Source organism: Lepus europaeus, chromosome 23 (assembly GCF_033115175.1).
Source record: "Lepus europaeus isolate LE1 chromosome 23, mLepTim1.pri, whole genome shotgun sequence".
In the NCBI taxonomy this organism is placed as follows: Eukaryota; Metazoa; Chordata; class Mammalia; order Lagomorpha; family Leporidae; genus Lepus; species Lepus europaeus.
Genome location: NC_084849.1, coordinates 434,050 through 458,933, shown reverse-complemented (window position 1 = coordinate 458,933; position 24,884 = coordinate 434,050). Strand labels below are relative to the sequence as shown.

General features: G+C 50.1%; 1 protein-coding gene across 1 annotated transcript in view; it reads right to left on the bottom strand.

Moving 5' to 3' along the window:
* Nucleotides 1-24,884, bottom strand: part of POLE (DNA polymerase epsilon, catalytic subunit) — a 61,995-nt gene that overhangs the window by 25,226 nt on the left and 11,885 nt on the right. Inside the window, exons 7-27 of the mRNA XM_062182534.1 lie at nucleotides 24,687-24,828; nucleotides 24,496-24,576; nucleotides 22,705-22,812; nucleotides 22,281-22,391; nucleotides 21,922-22,007; nucleotides 21,572-21,691; nucleotides 19,723-19,855; nucleotides 19,348-19,461; nucleotides 18,826-19,038; nucleotides 18,445-18,552; nucleotides 15,009-15,137; nucleotides 14,833-14,935; nucleotides 14,544-14,690; nucleotides 13,694-13,839; nucleotides 13,002-13,150; nucleotides 12,445-12,537; nucleotides 11,863-12,007; nucleotides 8,880-9,037; nucleotides 8,303-8,498; nucleotides 3,272-3,486; nucleotides 535-637 (exon numbers count right to left, since the gene is read on the bottom strand). Coding sequence (XP_062038518.1) covers nucleotides 535-637; nucleotides 3,272-3,486; nucleotides 8,303-8,498; nucleotides 8,880-9,037; nucleotides 11,863-12,007; nucleotides 12,445-12,537; nucleotides 13,002-13,150; nucleotides 13,694-13,839; nucleotides 14,544-14,690; nucleotides 14,833-14,935; nucleotides 15,009-15,137; nucleotides 18,445-18,552; nucleotides 18,826-19,038; nucleotides 19,348-19,461; nucleotides 19,723-19,855; nucleotides 21,572-21,691; nucleotides 21,922-22,007; nucleotides 22,281-22,391; nucleotides 22,705-22,812; nucleotides 24,496-24,576; nucleotides 24,687-24,828 — 2,800 coding nt within the window. The remainder of the gene's footprint in view (nucleotides 1-534; nucleotides 638-3,271; nucleotides 3,487-8,302; nucleotides 8,499-8,879; nucleotides 9,038-11,862; nucleotides 12,008-12,444; nucleotides 12,538-13,001; nucleotides 13,151-13,693; nucleotides 13,840-14,543; nucleotides 14,691-14,832; nucleotides 14,936-15,008; nucleotides 15,138-18,444; nucleotides 18,553-18,825; nucleotides 19,039-19,347; nucleotides 19,462-19,722; nucleotides 19,856-21,571; nucleotides 21,692-21,921; nucleotides 22,008-22,280; nucleotides 22,392-22,704; nucleotides 22,813-24,495; nucleotides 24,577-24,686; nucleotides 24,829-24,884) is intronic.

Here is a 24,884-nt window from a genome sequence, read left to right as displayed (position 1 = left end):
GTCAGCCCAAGAGCCTCCCTGATGTTCAGCTTCTTCAGTTTCCCCCTAAAATGTTATGATTTCCTCCCCTTTTATGTATTAGGAGGGAGGAAGTCCAGAGTGAAGACACCAAACAAAGCGACTTGAACCAGGTACATTCTACTGTCTAACTTGTCTCCCGAACTTAAAACAAAACAAACGAAAAACCTGTATTCAATTTATTAAACAGCTTTCTATTTTCATCTGAGAGGCAGAGAGACAGACAGGCAGCCAAATTCTCATCCTCTGGTTTACCCCTCACATGCCTACAATGGCTTCTGGCTGGCGCTGAAGCTGGGAGCCAGGTACTCAGTCCAGGTCTCCTACAACAGTGGCAAAGACCCAGTTTCTTGAGCCATCATCTGCTGCCTCCCAGGGTGCACATTCGCAAGAAGCTAGAACTGGAAGTGGAGCAAGGACCCAGGGATTCCAATATGGGATGTGTTTGTCCCAACCACTGGCCACATGCCCACCCACTGCCAGATTCCCGAGAAGAGGAAGAACACTGGCACTCACTGTCCGGATATCAAAGTCCTGAAGGGAAGAGCTCCTAAGCCATTTCCGGAGAAAGTGTTTCCTCACTGTGGGCTCTGCTTGGAAAATGGCAAGTGGGATGGCCCTGGATGAGAGAAGCAGCACAAAACTCACATTAAAAAAATCACCCTAAATCCAATTATAATTTTGTTTTTTAAAAAAGCTAATTTTTAATTTATCTGATAGAGACAGTCACAGATCTTTCATCTACTGGTTCACACCCTAGATGCCCACAATAGCTGAAACTGAGCCTGCAACTCCATCTGGGTCTCCCACATGGGTGGTGGGGCCCCATGTACTTCAGTCATCACCTGCTGCCTCCCCAGGTGCCCATTATCAGGAAGCTGGAATTGGAAGCAGACAGGACTTGAATCCAGGATACGGGCATCCCAGGCAGTGTCCTACCCACTGCATCACACATCTGCCTCCAGTTGCAATTCTTATTAACTGTACATGGACACAGGTTTTGTAACCTACATTTAGTAACTATGCAATGCTCTATCGTAATAAAACACTGTCATTTAATGCATGTCCCTCCAGTGCTAGCCATTTACTTTGTGTTTAGCCCCTGGTAACAGCAGTTTACAAATGTCCTAATATATATTACATATTCACTTACACATGTAAGTAACCACTTCTAAGATGCTATTCATTGCGTAAAATACAGAAGAGCCAGGCTGCCTTCTTAGAAGGGTGAGTCAATTTCCATGTCACTAGCAAAGCAACTGGCAAGTGCCAATATTTCTCTGTTTCACTGCAGGATATGTTTTCTTATTGTGAAAAATTATAAAGAAACCTAGAGAGCACACAGCAAAAATCTGTGTATCTGCCAAGCTCCATCAAGCTCCAGTTACTTCCTATTTCTAAGCTCCTTTTACTTCCTATGCAAAATAAGAAGAGGGTGACTGAAGCCCTGTACAGCCTCCCATCTGTCCTCCCCTCAACGAGTATGTATATCAGCCCCAGGCAAGCATGTGTGTGACCATAAAAGACAGCAGTTCCACAGTGTCAAGTCTCACAGATGTCATTCTACATGTCAGCCTGCAGCCTGCTATCTGGCCCAGCACCTTCAAGGTCTATCAGTGCTGGACTTTCAGCTGCACTTCAGTGCTCTGAGCTCCCACGCATTTCACTGCCTACAAACACATTCATCAACTTTTGACTGATAGACTCAAACTTGGGACTCAACACAGTGCAGGGTGTGAGGGCAGTGCAGGGCAGTGCCACGTGGTGGGTAAATCACACATCCTCCACTTGCACATCCTATGAGTTTCCTCTCCAGGCAACAATAACACACTGCCACCAACATGGCACCAGCTAACCCACAATTATTATCCTTATACTCTTTACTTCCAGTTCAACGTATGCTTATAGGATCTGTGACTTCGAGTTAGAACATCTTTCCACATAGTGGCTATCAGTTCTCCACTTGTGAGTTGCCCATTCATATCCATTGATTACTTTTTCTTTGACAGGCAGAGTGGACAGTGAGAGAGAGAGAGAAAGGTCTTCCTTCACCGTTGGTTCACCCTCCAATGGCTGCCGCGGCCGGCGCACCGCACTGATCCGAAGTCAGGAGCCAGGTGCTTCCCGCAGTTTCCCATGCGGGTGCAGGGCCCAAGGACCTGGGCCATCCTCCACTGCACTCCCGGGCCACAGCAGAGAGCTGGACAGGAAGAGGAGCAACCGGGACAAAATCTGGCACCCTGACCGGGACTAGAACCCGGTGTGCCGGCGCCGCAGGTGTAGGACTAGCCTATTGAGCCGCAGCGCCGGCCATTGATTAATTTTTGTTTTTTTCTTATTGATATGTAGGAATTCTTTATTTTACACATACTCACCTATTTTAGCTTTTTGTGAAATTTCTCGTTTGTTATTATTCTGAGAATTTCTTTTCCACAGAAATAGTGGCTCTGCTTCATGCTTTCCCTTCCCTCCAGGGTCTGGGAGGCAGACAAGTGCTCAGATGATGAAGTTACCTAATTAGCATATACCATGGAGGCACCACAGAGGCCAACTGAGGGCCACAGTAGCCTCTGGTTTCTCTGGAGAGTCTAGGATTTTCTTGCTTCAGCCTGAGACCTTGACAGGAAACTCCACCCCGGTCACACCAGGATGAACCATTTCTTTAGTCGACACATCACTGACAGGACGTCACAGCTCCTTTCTGCTTTGCTCCTGCAGTCCCTGTTTAGCTCTGGCTTCTGTCCGCCCCAGAAGCGGCTGAAGTGGTGGAATATTTTGGTGTTGCTTGGGATGTGTCCAGGAGCTACAGGACATTTCTATCTCATCACAAAGGGGTTAAGAGGACACCACTGGCAGGGATCACTTTCTCAGATCCAGAGCATTCTGCCGGCCTTGCCCTCAGGCCACGCCCCCCAGGGCACTAGCACACTTTCCTGAGGGATGAGGGGTCTCGATCCTGCCCTAGACTAGAATTTGACCTAGTGATGGCATCTGATCCTCTAAGACACCCCCCGTGCTTGTGATAGAGAGGGGATGCCTCCAAATCCAGACCCTCTCAGGGATCCCACCAGGACCCCAGCAAGGCCTTCCTATTACTTGATCTGCAGGAGTTGAAGACCCACCCTTCCTTGGTTCAACGCCTAACTCTCCCACATTCTTCCTAAGGAAACTGCTCGCTGTGGCGAGAAGCCAGAGGCCCTTCAACAGGCACAAGTTTTCAAAACCAGCACCCAAATCGTAAGGAAGCTCTCACCTCTCAGTGACAGGAGAGCCCTCGGGCTTGCGGGAGATGATATAGCGGCAGCTGAGCCCTGCATCCTTGACCATCTGATCTCCCAGGAACTCGGCCAGGCGCTTCGCTGTGCTGATGGATGTGGACTTCTGTTCTCCGTAATCTTCCAGCTTCCGAGACATGGAACGGTTCTCAGAGATCAGCTCAAACAGCTCAGCATCAGGCATGTTGGCAGCCTGGAGGGGATGCAGCTGGTCAGTGTGCATCAGGTGAGGAGCACTAAGCTTCAGGTCACTCGGGACTTTGCTCCCATGGGCTCATACATTTCTTTAGCCTGGGACGTTTAGGCAAGCTCTGTACTTTCAAAGGGCTGTTTCATGCTACCACATGGTGATATTTTAAAACTTTAGCTTTCACTACCTGCACAAAATGTCAAGAAACATTCATGAGGCAATAAGCACCAATACTAGAATAGAGAAGCAGCCAAACAAGGGCGGAGACTAGGAGGATCCGCAGGGAAGGACGGTGGAGAAGGAGTGATTTAAATGAAAAAGCAAGGAAGGAAAGGACAATCTGACCAGAGTCCACCTTTCCCAGGACTGGCAGTCATCCACTGTGGCTCAGCAACTCACAGGGCGAACCTGTGGGGTGGGTGTTGTGGTGCAGACAGTTAAGCTGCTGCTTGGGACACCCATAACCCCTACTCTTCTGATACAGTGTCCCAGCTCATATGCCCAATGATGGCTCAAATACTTGACCTACCACCCACACGAGGGACACAGACGGAGTCCTAGCTCTTGGCTTCAGCCTGGCCCAGACCTGGCTGTTGTGGCCATTTTGGGAGTGAACCAGTGGATGGAAGATTTCTGTGTGTCACTCTTTCAAATAAATAAATCAAAAAAAGAACAAAGTGAACTTGAGACTCAGGTTAAGGTGAGATCTACTGACTCATGTTGTATCAAAGACTGTATCAGGCCTGTTATGGACTAAATTATATTTTCCCAAAACTTCTGTGTTGAAGTCCTGATTTCTAGTACCTCCGAAAGTGGTTGTATTTGGAGACAGGGCCTTTAAAGAGTTGATTAAATTCAGATCTGACACTAGGGTGGCCCTAAAGCCAATGTGCCAGATGTCACAAGAAAGACACAAAGAGACACCAAGTATGCACCTGCAGAGAGAAAAGACCAGGTGAGCAGGTGGACATCTGCCAGCCAGGGCAAGAGACCTCAGGAGACACCAACCCTGACAGCATACTGACTTGGCACTTCCACTCCCCAGAATTATAAGAAAATAAATTTTTCTTGCTTAAGCCAATCAGCTGGGACACTTTGTTACAGTAGTCATGGCAAACTAACACAGGGTTAAGTTTGAGAGCCTGCTTCTCAGCTGAATATCCTGTCACTTCCCAAACCAGAGCTCCTGGGTTCAGCTCAGTTCTTCATAGAAAAAGTACATGAGCTCTTACACGAACTGTTCCTGCATTCTTACAATTCTCCATCATTTTAATAAAGGTGTGATTTTGGCATATTCAATCCCTCCAAGATTAAATTTCCTCACTTATAAAGTTAGACTGGTATCTTTCCTGCAATTTTTTTTTTTTTTTTTAAGATTTATTTGAAGGACAGGGTTATAGAGAGACATAGAGCCAGAGAGAGGTCTTCCATCCGCTGGTTCACTCCCCAAATGGCTGCAACAGCCGGAGCTGAGTTGACCTGAAGTCAGGAGCCAGGAGCAGGGTCCCAAAGACTAGGGCCATCTTCTACTGCTTTCCCAGGCCATAGCAGAGAGCAGAGAATGGAGCAGCCAGGACTAGAACCGGCGCCCATATAGGATGCCAGCACTTCAGGCTGGGGCTTTAACCTGCTGTGCCACAGCACTGGCCCCAGAAATGTGGATGTAAAGATCAAACAATATAACTTCCCAGAACCTCTAGCAGACAATCAACCATTGTAGTTCTTCCTGTTGTCATCATTGTTGATGTTTACCAGTGTTATGTGTTCATTTTGTGGCTGTTAGAATTTTTGTCTTTCAGTGAAATACTGTCTTCTGGGACCATTGATTAAAATGGTTAAGGGATGGAAAGTGAGAATGAAACAAGCTGAGGGGCCAGTGGTGTGGCGCAGCAGGTTAATGCCCTGGCCTGCAGTGCTGGCATCCCATATGTTCGCAACCCGGCTGCTCCTCTGCTGATCCAGCTCTCTGCTATAGCCTAGGAAAGCAGTAAGGAGACAGCCCAACTCCTTGGGTGTTGGAGACTGGAAGAAGCTCCTGGCTTCGGACTGGCACAGCTGCGGCCATTGTGGCCAATTGGGGAGTGAACCATCGGATGGAAGACCTCTCTTTCTCTCTCTCTCTCTACCTCTCCTCTCTCTGTGTAACTCTTTCAAATAAAAAAAGTTGGTGGTGATGGCTAGACACCATTGTGAATATATTTAAATGCTACTGAATTAAAATGTTAAACTGTTATATTTAACTGAAATAGAGTTTTTAAGGAGAGAGATTTAAAAAAAAAAAAGATTTATTTATCTGAGAGGCAGAGTTACAGAGAGGGAGAGACAGAGAGAGAGGTCTTCCATCTGCTGGATCACTCCCCAAATAGCTGCAATGGCCAGAACTGGGCTGATCTGAGGCCAGGAGCTTCTTCCATGTCTCCCATGTGGGTGCAGGTGCCCAAATACTTGAGCCATCCTCTGCTGCTCTCCCAGGCCATCAGCAGGGAGCTGGATTGGAAGTGGAGCAGCTGGCACCAATATGGGATGCTGGCGCCATAGGCAGAGGCTTAACCTATTATTGCCGCAGCACTGGCCCCTAAATAAAATACTTTTTAAAACCTCTTGTTTGGGGCTGACGCTGTGGCACAGCAGGTTAACACCCTGGCCTGAAGCGCCGGCATCTCAAATGGGCGTCAGTTTGAAACCCGGCTGCTCCACTTCCAATCCAGCTCTCTGCTGTGGCCTGGGAAAGCAGTACAAGATGGCCCAAGTCCTTGGGCTCATGCATCCATGTGGGAGACCTGGAAGAAGCTCCTGGCTTTGGATAGGCACAGCTCCGGCTGTTGAGGCCAGTTGGGGAGTGACCAGCGGATGGAAGACCTCTCTCTCTCTATATGTAACTCTGATTTTCAAATAAATAAATAAATAAATCTTTTAAAGAAAGAAAGAAAAAAAAACAACCCTTGTTGCAGACTGAATCTTTAGATCCCCACAAAACTCATATTTTGAAGCCCTAACCACCGATGAGTTGGTGTTTGGGAGATAACTAGGTTTAGATAAAGTATAAGGTGGAGACCTTGTGATAAGAACAGTGTCTTCATTAAAAAGTAGAAGAGAAGCCAAAGTTTTTTTTCTTTTTTCCCCCACCATGTGAGGACACAGTAGGGAAGCAGCAGTCTGTAAGCCAGGAGAGACTCCGCTAGTTGGGTTTTCATCACTATAATGAAATGTCTGAGGCAGCCAACTTTGGAAAGAGAAAAGTTGGGGCTGGTGCTGTGGTGCAGTGGGTTAAAGCCCCAGCTTACAGCACTAGCATCCCATACCGGTGCAGGTTTGAATCCCGGCTCTCCATTTATGATCCAGCTCCCTGCTAATGAGCCTGGGAAACCAGCAGAGAATGGCCCAAGTCCTTAGGCCTCTGCACTCATGTGGGAGACCTGGAAGAAGCTCCTGGCTTCATATTGGCTCAGCTCCAGCAGTTGCAACCGTTTGGGGAGTGAACCAGTGGATAGAAGACCTCTCTCTCTCTCTCTCTTTCCCTTCCCCCCTCCATCTTTCAAATAAATAAAATAAATCTTGAGAGAAGTTATATTCAGTTCACAGTTTTGGAGGCTTAAGTTCCAGACTGGGCAGCCCCACTGGTTTGAGGCTGGTGTATGGCAATGGCAGAGCTTGACAAGAGAAAGGATCCCATGGTGACCTGGTAAACCAGGAAGCAGAGAGAGCATCTGGGCCCAACTCAGGCTTTCATAATCAATTCTCTTGCAAGAAGCACCTCTGACCAGGCCCACCTCCAACAGTGCTCCCAGGGGACCAAGTGGGCTTTTGGGGAACATCTGACATCTAAACTAACATTCCAACTGGAGCAGAGCCCTTACCAACAACTGAACTGACTGGCACTTTGATCTTGTATTCCCCAGCCTTCAGAACTAAGAAATAAATGTCTGGTGCTTAAAAAAAAAAAAAAAAAAAAAATCAATACCGCAGAAAGGGGAGAAATCACTGCAAAGGTAGGAGGAACAGGTGATTGTTATCTTCTAAAAGGAAGAGAAGGGACAGGAGAAGCCACAGGGAAGGAGCGATACACTAACCAGAGTGCTGGAGTGCCCAGTGGAGCTGTCACAGTGAGGCCCAGAACAGCTGCCACCCACCCCTAGCCAACCCCTTCCCCGACTGCCTCCTAGCATCCTGAGATGACTCAGTCGTGAACACTCTCGATTTCCCCCGGTGTGCCCGTCCTCGTCTGGGTCGATTCGAACAGGGCAGGGCGACATGCCAAGAAACAGAAGCCCAGGAAGCAGAGAAACCCAGAAAAAGACTCAGAACATCCCAGTGCTCCTTCCACCCAGAAAGCCTACTCCTAGATAATCACACACAAGGAGGAAAAGCCCTATGCGCCAAGATGTCCAACACAACCACTATTCACAACAGAAACCCAAACCTGACTGATAATCACCAGCAGACCGCACGGTACACTAAGGTGTGCCAGCTGACGGACTCGTGCAGCCTTGGAGCACAATCACAGAACAGCAAAGGAATCACTAAGTATCTGAGGAAGAATAATGACAGCCAGGCCAGCACTGCCATTTACAGTGTAACTGTGTGTGCGTTTACGGGACCTGCAAGCCTTTAGAAAGCAGGGGCTGGCATCGGGCACAGCAGTTAAAACACAATGCTTGTAATTTCTAATCATGCTACCTAAAAAATGTTTCTGTCACAGAGTTACCACTGGAAACAGACACAGAAGGAGAACTCCAAGGGCCCTGGGGCTAAGGGAACCTTGGGATTTCATCAGCTTACCCGGAGTCCATCTGGCACCATCTTCCCCAGGAGCCCTTACCTTACTATACAGCACATCCAGCCAGTAGTCGGCCACCTTGGCTACAGAGCTGTACACCTCCTCCAGCGTGCTCCCCTTGAGGAAGGCCTCAAACACTGAGGACTGGAAGATTTTAATCAGCTGCAATTCCCCACGGCGCTTCACCTCAAAGCCCTTTAGCTCAGCCAGGGAGCCATCTTCATTGAACACGGCATATCTAGAAAAGAAGGCAGGTTGGCAGGGACACAAAGCCTGGGGCATCTGATGCCTTGTCTTCTTCTGCCTTCCTCAACATGTCCTACCCTCCCTCCTACTGTCCATCAGGCAACAGAGGTCATTCCACTCTCCAGTTGATGCCTCTTAAAATTAAAAGTGACTTAAGGGCCTGCTGCCCACAAGACAGGATACAGCAGGCAGCAAATGGGCTGGCACATCTTCCAAACTGAGTCATTAAAGACAAAAAAGAAAAAAGAAAAAAAGAAAGAGAAGAGCCCAAGTCTGTTTCTATCCTGGCTCCTGGTCCACTCTGCTGCCTGGGATATTGAGTCCCGTCTTAATCTATACCCTTGCTAGACTACTAAGGCTGTAAGATTCCTACCTCTTCTTTAGTTTCTTGCCTTCTTCCTTGGAGGCTGGAAGGATCATGGCAAGGTAGGGTCCATCAACCTCAAAAAAGATACTATTCTCGGAGCGGGTGACGTAGGTGAGTGAGGAAGGTTCTGCCAGCTCCTGGTACTGGTCATTGGTGAAGCCTTCCTGAGAAACAAGAGACAAGGGAACAGTGTCACTGCTCGTGGCCCACACTGGAAACTGCCTGTGTTCCCAGGAGTGGACGGACCACCAGACTGAGGCTCTTCCACACGACGGGCACGACTCTGCAGCAGAAAGAGGGAAGCTCTGAAACGCCCAAACGGTGACTCTGACGTGCACCTTGCTAAGTCCCAGCAGCCAGACCCAAAGGTTACATATTTCCATTTCCATTTAGCGGACATTCTGGGAAGGGAGAATTGCAGCACAAAGCCACCCTGGAGGTTGCTGGGTTTGGGACGGGGAAAGGAGCTGCTGGGTGGCATATGAGGAACGCTGGGTGGATGCAGCTGTTCTGTGTTGCTAAGCAGTAGGAGATACCTGACGCTCTGGGTCGGTCCAAGCTGAGCTGTGCACCATAGTGACTTTTACTACAGATCAATTAGGTGCCAACCAGGACGCGGAGGGAAGGGGAATGGGTTTCCCACGAGAGATGCAATGGGAACAAAATAATCTAACTGCATTATCCATGGTGGGTGACAGAACCAGGTAGAAAAGGGTGGGGAAGGGAATAGCCAACCTTACAAACCAACCAACTGGCTTGTATGTTGTCCCAGCCAGCCCAGCCAGACAGTGTAAGTCCAACAGCCAAAATAACTGCCTATGCTGTATGGCAGCTGGGAAATTTTTTCCTCAGAGGGATGGCATCCTGTCAGGGATTCTGAACCTACTTCACATGTGTGCTAGAGTTAAATAAATGCGCTGAGAAAATCAGTGACAGGCTTAGCACTGTAGAAGAAAGAATTTAATAAGAAATGCAGACTAGGCTGGATATGTCAATGGACTCATGTGTTTAAAACCACATTTGCAGGGTCCGCGCTGTGGCGCAGTGGGCTAATGCCCTGGCCTGAAACGCAGGCATCCTATATGGGCACCGGCTTGAGACTGGCTGCTCCACTTCTGATCCAGCTCTCTGCTATGGCCTGGGAAAGCAGTAGAAGATGGCCCAAGTCCTTGAGACCCTGCACCCACGTGGGAGACCTGGAAAGAAGATCCTGGCTCCTGGCTTTGGATCAGCGCAGCTCTGGCCATTGTGGCCATCTGGAAACAGAACCAGCAGATGGAAGACCTCTCTCTCTCTCTCTCTGCCTCTCCTCTCTCTGTATAACTCTGACTTACAAATAAGTAAATAAAATCTTAAAAAAAAAAAAAAAGAACTTTTGCAGGAACTGGAGCTGTGGTGTAGTAGGTTAAGCATCCCTCTGAGGCACCAGCATCCCATATGCCCATATAGATCTGGGGTTCGAGTCCTGGCTGTTCCACATCTGATCCAGCTCCCTGTTGGTAACCTGGGAAAGCAGTGGAAGGTGGCCCACGTGCTTGGACCCCTGCACCCACAGGAGAGATCTGAAAAAGCTCCTGGCTCTCTGTCTTTCCCTCTTTCTGTAACTCTGCCTCTGAAATAAATAAATAAATCTTAAAAATATATTTGCAGATATACAAACACAGAAATATTCTGAAATATAAAGAAAGTGTCTGTGTGTGGGAGGATTAATTAGGCACATCTTTCCCAGCTCAAACTATGGTGAGCAACCAGAAGTTACGACACTCCCAGGAGCAGTGAGCACAGCCAGCACCTCACTCTGGCTCTTGATGCTGTCTTCCAGGAAAAGGAGCCCAGGCTCCCTGGAGAGCTGCCTGACTCTGGGGCTGCAACAGCTTATAAACCAGGAGAGAAGAAAGTGCTCCAAAAACAAAAGCAGTAAACAGAACAAGGTAAGTCCCAGTGGTCACAGGAACCACTGGAGTGACAACATGCGTCACGGGGGCACTGAGCTGTAACTCCAGGATACAATGAGCACCCATGAATCCATGCTTGTGAATAAGCAAACAGACAAGTGAGGGGACAGGAGAAGGGTGACAGCTCTTCCTTACAGAATTCAAGTTAATACAAGCAGAAGGCCTGAGGGAACAGAAAACCGCCACAGGGAGAAAAGGTGCTGTGAATGAGAGCCACCGATAAATGCTAAGATCAGCAGGCGAGAGTTTAAGGACAACTGACTGGGTATTAGCATAGTTTCAAAATATCTCCTTCAAAATATTAGTTACTGTGGTGGCTTTATGTTCAGAGACTCTTGATAGTCCTTCTTCCAGGAGAGGAAGCTTAGTTCTTTCTCCTTGGGTGTGGATTTCCTGGCTAGAGTATGGAGGAGACACAGGCACTGCACAGCGCAGAGGCACCTCCACCTGCTGATCCAGCAACGTCCCAGCATCCTAGGCCTGAGAACAAAACGAGAGGGGCTGGGCCCTCTGGTGTTTCTCCAAAACACCCAGATAACCTCAGCTGGATAACAAGCAATGGGAGTGGGCACCTGGCCCAGCAGCAAGAAGCCACTAGGATTGACTGCCTGGTTCAAGTAGCTGTGTCTCTGCAATCCAAATGGGGGACCTGGGCTGAGGTCAGGCTCCTGGCTTTAGGCCTGGTCCAGCTTTAGCTGTTACAGGCACTTGGAGAGCGATCCAGTAGATAAAAGATATCTGTCTCCCTTTCTCTGCTTTCAAACAAAGAAATAAGTCTTTGAAAAAAATAAGGCAAGACAAGTCCGGGGCTGTGCTGCAGGAGAAAGCAGAACTTGCCCGCTGCTTCCTAGAAGGCAGTCTGACCAGATCCTCAGTCGGAATGGTCGAGGAAGAGGAGTATAAAGTGTGAGGTATTTTCACAGGGCTACGGACACCAACTTTCAAAGCCCATTCTGAGCATGTGTACCGGGCCAAGGCAGAGGTCAGGATGAGACACACCCCATCACACCCCTTTGCAGGGGACCCAGACTCACCTTGACCATGATATTCAACATGGCCCCAGGGTAGGAAATGGTCACCTTGGGCTTCTTCACATTCGTCGTCTTGATGACAAAATTTTCTGGGAAGCTATTGGGCAGGACACACCATATCCCATCTGTGTCCAGTTCTAAGGGCCTCCTTCAGAGAAACAGAAACAGGCTTCACGTCGTTCCATATGAGAATCCAGTGTCAAATCCAGGGACAGTGTGGTGGCACAGCGGTTTAGTGTCTGCCTACAACACCAGCATCCCATGTGAGTGCTGGTTCAAGTCCTGGCTGCTCCACTTCTGATCCTGCTCCCTGCTAATGCAGAAGATAGCCCAAGTGCTTGGGACCCTGCCATTCATGTGGGAGACCCACATGAAGCTCCTTGACCCTGGCTTTGGCCTGGCCCAGCCCCAGCCATTATGGTCATTTGGGGAGTAAGCCAGTGGATGGAAGATTCTCTCTCTCTCTCTCTCCCTTGGTAACTCTGCCTTTCAAACCGGTAAATAAATCTTTAAAAAATGTCAAAGCCGAATAGGACACATCAATCCTGAGCCGGGCACTTTCTACTTTCTGCACATGGCACTCACCCGATCTGTTCAATGAGCTCCCGGGCCTGCGTGATGAGGTTAGCCCCTGTGAAGCAGACGATGCCAGCCATCTCCATGGAGTACCAGCGAGCCCTGGGGAGAGTCACAGCCCATAATGGGCAGAGCTGACGTGAGCCTCCCTCCACAGGGTATCAGAGGAAAAAAGAAAGGTGACAGAAGTGGCCATTAACTCGTCAAACAGGACAGAGCTAAGACGGAATTTGGCTCTGCCTTGAGGACCTATCTCCATCCCTACTTCAGGGCTCCTAGCTGGCTCAGGAAAGTGCTGAAAGGGTTCAATGAAAATTACCAAATTACATCTGCAACCCAGAAAGCTCAATGAGTAGGTATTTCTGGAGACTCATGTCTCCTGCATGCCCCAGGCCCTCAAAGTCAGCATGGCCCCTCCTCTCCTCAAGCCCCACATCACTCTTCATCATCACCCCTTGCATAAAAGTCTGCACTCTCCAGTGTTCCTAAGACCAGATGGAGAGCGCCCCCCACTTGCCCCATGCGCCCCATCCCTTCACTCGGTGAGCACTGACCGCAGACCATACCCTTTGCGCATGACATAGCCGTAGAAGGAGTTGAGGATGCACTTGTGGGCCAGCTGCAGGGAGTCATACAGCACCTCCATGTTCTTGCAGCGCTTCACCTCAGCCGCGTCACCCACTTCCACAGCTGCCGACAGCTTCTTTTTCCACACCTGGAACCACCAGGCACGGTCCAGAATCACGCTTTTACCTAGAACTGCTGTACCTAAGGCAGGGACCCTCACAGGAGTTCTGACCAGCAAGCAGCATGTCCCTTCACATTCATCCAAATCAGAGGTCAGCAAACAAAAAGGCAGGATAGGACAGTGAGTCCTGCAGGTGTGAGGGCCATGGAGGGTGTGGGATGGCCTCAATTCCTGCTGTGCAGGGAAGCACTGGCTAACACGGGGGCTGGCCAGGTTCCAATTCAGTCAGTAAAATGGCCCACCCAGACGTAGTGCCCAGATCCTTGCTCTAAATGACGACTTCTGAAACAAAACAACCCCTCAGAACAGATGAGGGCCACTGATTTTTCAAAGTTACAAGTACTTGTGCACTTATTGCACAAGCACACGTGCCCACTCTGAGAAGTGAAACCAGCACATCCCAGCCAGGGGAGCCCAGGACGTCTACACAGAGCCAAGCAGATCCTCACTTCAGAGATTAAACTCTGTTCTGTCCTCACAGTCCACCTTCTGAAGCAACTCAGACCTCACCTTATGAAGTCCTTTGAACTCATAGCGCCTGTCCCGGAAGGCACGCACTGTGTCCACGTAGAAAGAGTTTTCCCGCTGGCAGATGGTGGTGAGGCGCTCCTCCACCTTGGTGATGTGGATCTTCTTGTAAGCCTTCCGGCAGTAATCTAAGTACAATTGAGAGTGGTGGAGGAGGACGTGACTTCCCACACAGAGAGCCAGCTGGGATACAGGAGTGCTGACACATATCAACACAAAGAACAGAAAACCCAGAGATGCTGCTAGTTTCTCATATCATATCAAAACAGGACAGCCCCTGGATACCAAGAGTTGAATTACCAAGACCACGTAAAAAGAGCTTAGTTTCGCCAGACCTGTTAAAGGACAACCTACAGAAAGAACATAATTTACGGCAATCTAAAACAGACAACCAGGGGTCAGTGTTGTGGCACAGTGCGTTAAGTTGCCTCTTGTGACATGGGCCTCCTGGAATTCCATTGTCATAGCCCTGGTTCAAGTCCCAGCCACTCTGCTTCTGAGCCAATTCCCTGCTAACGCATCTGGGAAGGCAGCAGACGATGACCTAAGCACTGAGGCTCCTGCCACCCACATGGGAGATCCTGATGGAGTTCGAGGTTCCTGCCTTTGGCCTAGCCCAGCCCTGGCTGTTGTGTAGCCATTTTTGGGGGAATGAACCAGTGGATGAAAGATCCCCATCTCTCTCCCTCTTGCTGTTATTCTGCTTTCAAACAAAATAAATACTTAATAAATAAGTAAAATAGACAACTGCCTTGCTGACCTCGGGCTGTGGGGCGCAGCTGTAAGCAGCAGGTGTGATGTTGTGACGCTGTGGCCCTGCCCAAGCACTCACCTGCCAGCCTCCTCTTCTCATACTTAGCTTGCTCCTCACGGGACAGTTCGTGAAAGGCCCGAGCAGGTCCCTCTGGGAACAACGGGGGAAACTTCTCTGACTCGAGCTGGTGCTGGATCCGATGATATTCACTGCGACTGGCAGGCACTGGAAGGAGGCGGCAGTTCAGGTGAGATGAGTATGGGACAGACGTGCCACATTCCCGATGAGCACCTGCTGATACTCACTGAACTCGCCCCTCCACCTGCTGATACTCACTGAACTCGCCCCTCCACCTGCTGATACTCACTGAACTCGCCCCTCCACTGCCAGGCCATCTTCCTCTGGCAGTTTGCTCCAGGTTTGTTGAAGTCACAGGCAGCACAGGTGGCCTCATCCACCATGGCAGAGGGCTACAATCGAGGACAGAGAGTCAGAAAATGATCAGGGTTCACACAGATTCTGATGTGAGAAGTTAAGGCTCACCTGTAGGCGGTTTGTCAGGATGATGTTGGGGTACATAGCCCCCACGTCCAGGTGGTAGATAAGGGGACACTCAATTCGGTTAGGAACATCTTTCAGGGAGGTGAGTTTTGTCTTAATCTCATCGCACACCTATGGGGAAAAGGGTAATAAACAGAGGCTAGTGAACAAGTAAGATCCAAGGAGCTGCGCTCGGGGTCTCAGAGAGATGATGACAGCCACATTCCCAGGCCCAGATACCTGTTTGTAGAAGCAGCACCTAGACAAAGGAGAGACCCATGGAAGCAGTGCCTCTGCCCCCAAACAGCCATCAAGGTTGGTAGAGAACTGTGTACAGGCTTGGAGCCGTGTGTCCCAGCCTGTGACCCCTGCAATGTGTAACGGTTACACTCAGAGTGGTGGCTGTGGGCTGGCAAGCGTGAGACCCAGCCGGAGCATCAGCAGTCACTGTCCTTGTGTTGGTGTGTGCATGTGGCAGTCCTTGATGGGCGAGAAAGTTCGAGAGGTTCACATGGGCTCCTGAGACTCGCCTTTCTACCCCAAAGCCCAGGCTCTGACACACTGCAGGAGACTCCCCAGCACATCTCACACACCAGTGACAAACTCTTGTCCCCAGCCAGGGGTTGAGTTGTTCCCTGACACTAAACATCTCAAAATGCTGCAGAAAATAGGAAAACTACTCCTGTAAATGGAGAACGGATCCTCTACGTGGGAAAAAGCCCAGCGTGGAAAAGCAAGGAGCAGAATGAAAATGAGAGCAGGGAGCTGACTTGGTGGGAACCCTGGGCTCTGGGGAGGGCAGGTCTCAGTCCTCACTGGAAGGGCTCACAGGGAAGGAAACAGCAAAGCAAAGAGGTGCAGGGGTGAAGTCAGGAGGGAGCCAGCACAGGCCCCCAGAGTCCTCTGCACAGAGGCACACAGCATATGCCTAAACTCTCCCAGTATCAAATTGTCACAACACACGTGAAACGTTTTATAAGAGAAACTTTCCAGCCTCAGTGCCTAGAGTTTTCACTGGTGGCTGTCATGGAGCCACCTCAGCCCGCACGTACAAAACCCAGACTCCCAGCAGAAAAGCAGGTGCTTAACATAAACCCCAGTGTCTACAAAAATGCAAGTGCATTGTTTAATATTTATGCAGGTACAGCAAACCTTCGTAGAGAATAGGAGGAAACCTCCTGAAACCCAGACTCCCAGGTGCCAGCCCATGGCCAGCCTTGTAGACAAGCATTTCTGAGGACAGTAGCTCATGCTTGCACTTTAAGCACTGTTGTTCTGCACTTTCTTGTGCCTTCTTAGGAAGACAAGCGACACACAGCAGTGAGAGAAAACACAGACCCCTGATAAAGGCAGGACTCTCAAAAGCCATGTCCCTAAAAGATACCCTAGAGGAGCTGGGGCTGTGGTGTAGCAAGTAAGGCTGCTGCCTGCAGTGCCAGCATCCGATATGGGCACCAGTTTGAGTCTTAGCTGCCCCACTTCCGATCTAGCTCTCTGCTATGGCCTGAGAAAGCAGCCAAAGATGGCCCAAATCCTTGAGCCTCTGTACCCAAGGTAGGAGACCTGGAACAAGCTCCTGGCTCTAGATCAGCCCAGCTCCAGCTGTTGCAGTCATTTGGGGAGTGAACCAGTGGATAGAAGACCTCTCTGTCTCTCTGCCTTTCAAATAAATATTAAAAAAAAAAAAAAAAAAAAAAAAAAGATACCCTAGAATGAGTTTGCCTGCCAAGAACCATGTCAGGGTGAAGAAAGTCTTCCTTGTGGGACCCTTGGATAGGTTTATTGTTTACTTGATATTTCCACCCGGTCTAAGAACCCTCAAGTCAAGGAACCAAATAAAAAGGGCCCCCAGCCGGTTGGTAATGCTCCTGAGGAGCCAGGTACTAACACATCAACAGCTACTCAAGGACCCCAACAGTCTGCAGGAGGATCCTTGCTGGACGTGAGCTCACACTCCAACAAACCCAGAGCACGGGGAAGAAGCACTCACTATGATGAGGAGCAGGCATAGGAGAAACTTTAGATAAAAAAGAAACCCCTGGATTAAGCACACAAAAATGAGCATATTTAAAAATAAGGAAGGGGCCGGCGCCGTGGCTCCATAGGCTAATCCTCAACCTGGTGGCGCTGGCACACCGGGTTCTAGTCCCTGTCGGGGCACTGGATTCTGTCCCGGTTGCCCCTCTTCCAGGCCAGCTCTCTGCTGTGGCCCGGGAGTGCAGTGGAGGATGGCCCAAGAGCTTGGGTCCTGCACCTGCATGGGAGACCAGGAGAAGCACCTGGTTCCTGCCTTTAGATCAGCGCGATGCGCCGGCTGCAGCACGCTGGCTGCAGCGGCCATTGGAAGGTGAACCAATGGAAAAAGGAAGACCTTTCTCTCTGTCTCTCTCACTCTCTCACACTCTGCCTGTCCAAAAAAAAAAAAAAAAAAAAAGGAAGACAAAAAAAATCTAAAAAAAAAGACACATTTGAACCATTGAATAGAAGACCTCTCTCTCTCTCTGCATCTCCTCTCTGTGTAACTCTGACTTTCAAATAAATAAATAAAATATAAAAAAAAACGGGGGGTGGCGCTGGATCATGGCACAGCGAGTTAAAGCCCCGGCCTGAAGCGCCAGCATCCCATATGGGCACTGGGTCTAGTCCCAGTTGCTCCGATCTAGCTCTCTGCTATGGCCTGGGAAAGTAGTAGAAGATGGCCCTAGTCCTTGGGCCCCTGAACCTACATGGGAAACCTGGAAGAAGCTCTTGGCTCCTGGCTTTGGATCAGCGCATTTTGTAAATGCTTTCTAACTACCATTTGAATGGATGCTATCGTGTGCAACTCCATCCACGGCCTTGAAGCAGAGAACAAGCCCTGAATCACAGGGGCCAAGGCTGTGCTTCCTGTTCCATGCATTCCTCAGTGCATTTTCTTTTCTTTTAATTTGAAGGACAGAGTTACACAGAGAGGAGAAACAAACAGAGACAGAGAGACGTCTTAAGGTGCTGGTTCACTCCCCAAATAGCCACAAGGGCCAGGACGGGGCCAGGTCAAAGCCAGGAGCTTCACCTGGGTCCTTCCATGTGGATGCAGGAGCCCAACCACTCGGGCCATCTTCCACTGCTTTCCTAGGCCATTAGTATGAAGCTGGATTGGAAGTGGAGCAGCCAAGACTTCCAGCTGCACCCATATGGGATGCCAGCATCACAGTGGTGGCTTAACCTGCTACGCCACAATGCAGGGTCCCCGTCAGTGCACTTCCAGAGCAGTACCCAGAACACACCTCAGGTAGGTCACACCACTCACCACAGCCACAGTGGCTGCGGCACCAGAGGCCTGTCACCTGTGCCACATCCACAGCACCACCATGGGGCTGCACAGTAAGCACATTACTGAAGAAGCAGTCCGTGAGGACAGTGCACGAGCAGACCATCCTCCTTGCCTCCTGATGGTTACCTCTTGGAAATTGGTGACTTGCTCCATGGGCACCTTCTCCTCTTCCTCAATGGCATGGTGCAAGGTCTTCTCAACCCGCTGCAGCAGGAAGTCAAAGGCAGCAGGATTCTGTCACAAACGAGACATGGGTCAGATGGCGAAATGTATCTTGTACCTCCTGCTTCACATGCAGAGCAGCGTGGGCCAGAGAAGTGGCCAAAGCAGAGCCCTGACCCAGATAAGCCCAAAGGAAGGCTGGGCCAGATAAACCACACTGGGTACGAGGATCCCCAGGAAAGAAAGGGGAGGAGGACTTTATTTCAGCCCCTCTTGCTTCTGGTCCCACCACAGAGCCAGAGTGGGAACAGGCAGAACCCCAGAGGATCCAGGAGGGAGGCACACCATCCTAAACCGGCAGGGGATGTCGCTGCGGAAGACCCCCGACTCCAGCGCTTCCACATGTCCCCCCACGTAGGTCTCGGCGTCTAGCACGTGGCCATCCTCTGTCAGCTTGTTGAACTCCTGCTCCTGCTTGTTGGGGAAGATGATGTTGGCGTGGAAGGCCTGCACCATCAACAAGGCCTCACACAGCGTGCCAGAGCCCTTCCGCAGCACCTGTAGGAGACAACGAGGCTTCAGCCAAAATCCAGCTGCCTCTCCGAGAGCCCAGCCGGAGTCCTGGGCGCAGGCAAAGCCCAGGAGCCAGAAAGGCACCGAAACCTGAATGCATGTGAAAGAAAAAGCCCAACAACAAACACTGTAAGCTCTGCCGCCCTCAGTTCTTCTCACAAGGGAGCCTGGGTCCCTGGAGGACATCACACAGCTCCAGCACCAGCCTTCCTGGAACTGCCCTGCCTGCTCAGAAGGGTGCAGGGGCTCAAGGCACCGACACAAGCAGCACAGCACAGCACGGAGGATACCAACCTCATCAGGCTCCATCGGAATAATGGTGCAGAGGGCAAATATGAAGGGGTGGACGTACTTCATGTACAGGTAGTAGGTGGCAACAGCGTCCGACACGGAATACGTGGCTAGAGTCTGTGGAAAGAACGCCAGATAGTAGGGCCATCAACCCCAGAGTCCAAGGAAGTGAGTGAAGCAGAGAGGAGGCAGGGCGTTGCCACGGATGCAGGCTGACTGCTAGGTAGCAGGTGCAGGACAGCAAATGTGACCTGGAGATGCAGCCCCAATGGGCTGGAGGGGTGCCAAGGGTAGAAGACTGGCACCCCTGTCCCAGGTGACTGTCTAGCACTTGGGTGACCTCGCAGCTGCACGAGAGTAGGGACATGGCTCACATGCCTGGGGTTGCTCGGTGGCCATTCGGCACATGTCCTCCGGGTCCAGCTCCACAGGGTCATAGCCCAGCTTGGCCTTGGCTGCCGCCTTGAGATTATGACTTCCCACGGGAAGGTAGCTGTCCCTCTTCACCCACCTGCGAGGAGAATGAGAACAAAGTCCAGAGATGGTTCTTTTTTTTAAGATTTATTTGAATAAGTAAATAGAGGCAGAGGTTGGGGTGTGTGTGTGTCTTCCATCCACTGGTTCACTCCCCAAATGGCCCCAATGGCCAGAGCAGGGCCGATCTGAAGCCAGGAGCCAGGAGCTTCTTCCGGGTCTCGCATGAGAGTGTAGGGGCCCAAGCACTTGAGCCATCTTCAACTGCTTTCCCAGGCCACAGCAGGGAGTGGAATCAGAAGTGGAGCATCTGGGACTCGAACTGGCGCCCATATGGGATGATGGCAGCTTTACCCTCTATGCCACAACGCCAGCCCCAGAGATGGTTTTAACATGAAGGACCAAGAACCCAAGGGAACTGGCACAAACAGACAGAGGATCCTAACCAGTACCCAAAGACCTGACACAAAGGCCCTCAAGAAAAACCCTCATCTGGATCTAGCTGATCTCACAGAGCCATCCACACAAACAAAACCAGGAAATGTCAGTGTCTGTTTTTGGGCCTCTTTCTACTCACTCCCCTCCCCCTAAGAAAGGACTTGGCCTCTTGTTCCATAGAAACAAAATGACAGGTGCATAGGAAACCTGAGGCCTTGTCAAATAAACCACACTGGGCTTTTTCTCTTTTCTTTTAGTAGAGAAACACTCAAGATCATCCCTTCTTCAGAAGGCCTGCCTTCCTCCACTTGGAGCCCATCTCCACTCCTCCCTACCTCTCCGCCTTCATGGTCAGCCCCACAAAGGACACGTTCGCTGCCCACTGGCCACCTCCTGCAGCCTCTCTGTGCCCTCTCCTGTGGATCTCTGCGGCCTGCAGCCCCTCAGACCCTGTCATTCTACTTCTCACCTTGAGAGTCCACTGACTACCAGGCCTTGTACCAAGACCCACATGCTAGTGACTCCAATTCTAGAACACATGCCCAAAGCTCGTCTTGAGGATCCTTCAACACAAGTGGGGGCTTCCAGGCCACCATGATCCCAGCAGAATTACCTTTCACCTCCAACCTGTCCTCTGGCCTATCCCCAGTCTCTACTGACAGCACCGAAACCCTCAGACAACCACCCCAGCCCTGAGAACCAGCATCTCTGCCTCCTCAGCTCCCACTCCACACCAACATTCCCCAGTCCTGGCCTCCTGGCCCCCCACCCCAACCCTTGTGCTGTTAATGCCAGAGTTGTGGTCAGGCTCCCAATGCTCCAATGACACCCCATCATGGTACAGACGTAATCCGACACCCTCCTCTGCAGCCTTCCAGATTGCCACATCCATCCTTCCTCCCAACCAGAGGTGCCTGAGCACCCCCAGAAACCATGACCTCCTGCACCTGAGATGACACACACTGTCCCTCATCCTGCAGTGCCCTCGCTTGTCTGGAAACCACTTGTCTTGGGAGATCAGCCTGGCGAGTCCATCAGACTGCTTCGCCCTGGTGTGGCTTGCCGACTTCCCACAGGCTGATGTTCAGTATGTGTCTGCTGACTAAATGAATGATTGGCTGACAACTAAACAGCACGTGTCTGCACCCTGCCAGAACTGTAGCTACCACCCTCTCAGGTGACCCAGAGCTGCTCCTCAAAGGTCACCCTTGCCCCTCGAGACATGTCGAGAGCCCTGGCCTGCCCAAGAAGGAAGTCTTCAGTTCTCACTCACGAGACCACGATGACAGCAGCCAGGTGCACCCTGGGTATCTACCTGAGACAGTCCATGTGGATGCACTGGGGTGCCTTGTACTCCCCCTGGCTGTCCTTCTGGAAACCGATCTCCTGGTACATGCTCAGGCCATGGACTGCTGCCCTGGCCTCCACAAACGGCCTAGGGATGGAGGAGGAGAGACAAGCAACAGGGACAAGTTAGTCTTGAATTCTTTCATTCCTTTTTGGACACAAGGAAGACTGCTCCCAGGATACCCCAGAATAAACCCAGGAAGCCCCCATACCAATCCTTTCCTCAATCACAATAAGAAACCCACTGACACCACCAGAGCTCCTCCTATCCCTTGCCCACCACTTTTTAGTTACTCACAAATAAGACTTGAGACCCACCAATCAAAGAAATCTCCATTGTAGGTGACCATGATGGTGGGTTTGGTCTCCTGGACGTGTTCAAACCACCTCTGGATCAGATGAACCTGAAGCCAACAAATCAGAGCAGTCAGAGGTTTGTTTTTCCTCTTCTTCATGCCATTCCCCAGTTCCTCTCCTAAAATTCAGAAGAAGCAACCTCCTGTCAGCATTTAGTGCCCTGTGCTGTCCCACTCTCCACCACGAAGAGGATCACATTGCTCTCTGAAGCGCACTGAGCTGCAGACGGATTCAAAGGCTGGTCTTAAAAGGGTGAGCACGTCCTTTCTTCCCACTCTGTCTTAAATACGGGGACAGTTTCCCAAGTACTGTCTCTTTACCTCATCAGGTTCATTGAAGACACAAAAGGGCCCTTCATACTCCTGCTTGGGCGTGAACTCGAAATCTTCAATGTCTTCTGAAACAATTTCCCTGTTGGTGATGAGGTAGCCCTGGTGAAGTTCATCAACAGACACAAGTCAGAGACAGCAGAGCTAGGACACCCCTGCCCAGAAACTGCCCGAGACTCTTGCTACAAAAAACTTCACAGCAACGTGAGGCCCCTTGGAGTCTTGGGAAGAGACCTTGGAATGTCAGATTTCTATCAGGAAGGAAAGGGCACAACTGGCTTGTTAACTTTCCTGGATGCCACCAACTCTTCCTGACCCAACAAATACTGACCATGGGATAGACAGCATTATAGTTTGGGGACTAGACAGAGTCCTTGTCCCAGGAAGCTCACTTCCCAAGAGCCACCCAACACACCTGGCCATCAATCATGTAAGAAATCATCATAATCTGGTCCGTCTCAGCATCGGGAAACTTGAGGGGCAGTTTGGTTGTCTCAATGTCAAACGCCAAAACCACAGGGTCCTAGAGGGACAGAACACAGCATAAAGCAGGTAACAAGTCATGCTAAGGTTCGGACACACACCACTGGCCTTTTCTACCTCCAGCTGCCAAAAGCAAGAGTTGAATGTCTCCATTTGAAAAAGCTAGGACAGGTATCGTGGGATTGACTTGCAATGAAAACATCAACCCTTGGGGCCGGCGCTGTGGCACAGCGGGTTAACGCCCTGGCCTGAAGCGCCTGCATCCCATATGGATGCCGCTTTGAGACCTGGCTGCTCCACTTCCGATCCAGCTCCCTGCTATGGCCTGGGAAAGCAGTAGAAGATGGCCCAAGGCTTTGGGCCCCTGCACCCACGTGGGAGACCCAGAAGAAGCTCCTGGCTCCAGATCGGCACAGCTCCAACTGTTGCGGCCAATTGGGGAGTGAACCATCAGATGAAAGACCTCTCTCTCTCTCTCTGCCTCTCCTCTCTCTGTGTAACTATTTCAAATAAATAAATACATCTTTAAATAAAAAAAAAAAAATCAATCCATAAGAGACAATGGCTAGAACAGTTCCCTATAGGCTAGGCCTGAATTACAAAACACCTTAGTCCAGAGCTCTTTAAAACCCATTACCTCATTTTAACCATCAGGATAACTCTACGGGTAACTGGTATAAAGCAGATATCCTCACTTTGGAAATGAGAAAACAATACAAAGACTTTCCCAAGATCATGAAACCACACTTGAATCGAGGCTTTTGCATTATAAATCTATTTTTCAGCAAGTCACTTCACTAGCAACTACCTAATTAGAAGTCAAAGCTTTCCCTCAACTCTCAAATCCAGCCGAGCTCAAATATTGATGTTACAGGGAAAGCACAGGTGCAAAGGGAAATTACACTCTCAGGTCAGAAACTGACAAAAATAATTCCAACTCCATAATTTTTCCAGAAAGTATCTGAGGAAAAAGAAGCCTTTCTGTCTTCTGGCATCCATCAGGTGAGCCAGGATGAGTGCGAACAGCACATCCAGGAGCTATGGAGAAAGAAGCAGTTGGATACGACGCGCATCCTCCTGAGGGTCCACTGCTTCAAGCACCACCAGCTCTCTGCCGCCCCACCCGGCCCGACAAGACACGCAGGCTGAGCTACAAGGCCACACAAGGTTACGCCACCTACGGGATTTGTATGTGCTGCAGTGGACACAAGCACCCCGTTCCAAAGGGTGCAACCCATGGCAAGCCTGACTGTCAGGGAGTTAATCAGCTAACGTTTGCACAAAGCCTTCAGTCTGCTGCGGAGGAACAAGCTGGGTGCGATTGTGGAGCTCTGGGAGTCCTGAATTCTTGCTGGGTTGGTGAAGATTCCATGTACAAATTCTTTGAGGTTATTCTCATTGATCCATTCCATAAAGCCATCAGAAGAAATCCTGATGCCCATTCCAAGTCAGGGAAATGCATGGTTGGCCTTAGAAAGGGCCACAAGTGCTACCACCCTTTTGGTGGTTTTTGCCACACAGCCTGGAGATGGCGCAATACCCTCCAGCTGTACCATTACCGCTAACTCAAGTAATGTTTGTAAAATTCATACCTAACAAACCATTTAGGTTGAAAAAAAGAGGCAAACAGACCTCTGAATTAGATTTACTTCTCAGCGTTGATCTGATCTCTCCAGAAAACAAGGAGAAATTTTAAGATGGAGGCAACGTGAGCAGCACTTACAGGTCGTTCAACAAGGTCATCTCGGCGGGTGATTTCCACTGGCAGAGCGTTTCCTCGGTATCTGACATTGTACCAATGGGCCTGCAGAACATGTAGTAGGTCAGAATTCCACATCCAGGGATTCTTTGTGGACTTATCATAGGTATCACTATGGCATTCACGTGGCAGCAGCCTGCTCCCTGACAACTCACCACGTGGATTTTGAGGTCAATAGAGAGGCGGATGTGGTAGGGGACGTCGTACTCCCGCATGTCCACTATGTTGTCCAACTGGTTGGCTATCTTCTTAGAGGTTTCCTCCTCATCAGTAATCACACCACCCCCTTGCAACACACTAGGAAACAGAGCAGCTAACTCAACTGTTTTGTTAAGACTCGAGAGGACCAGAGT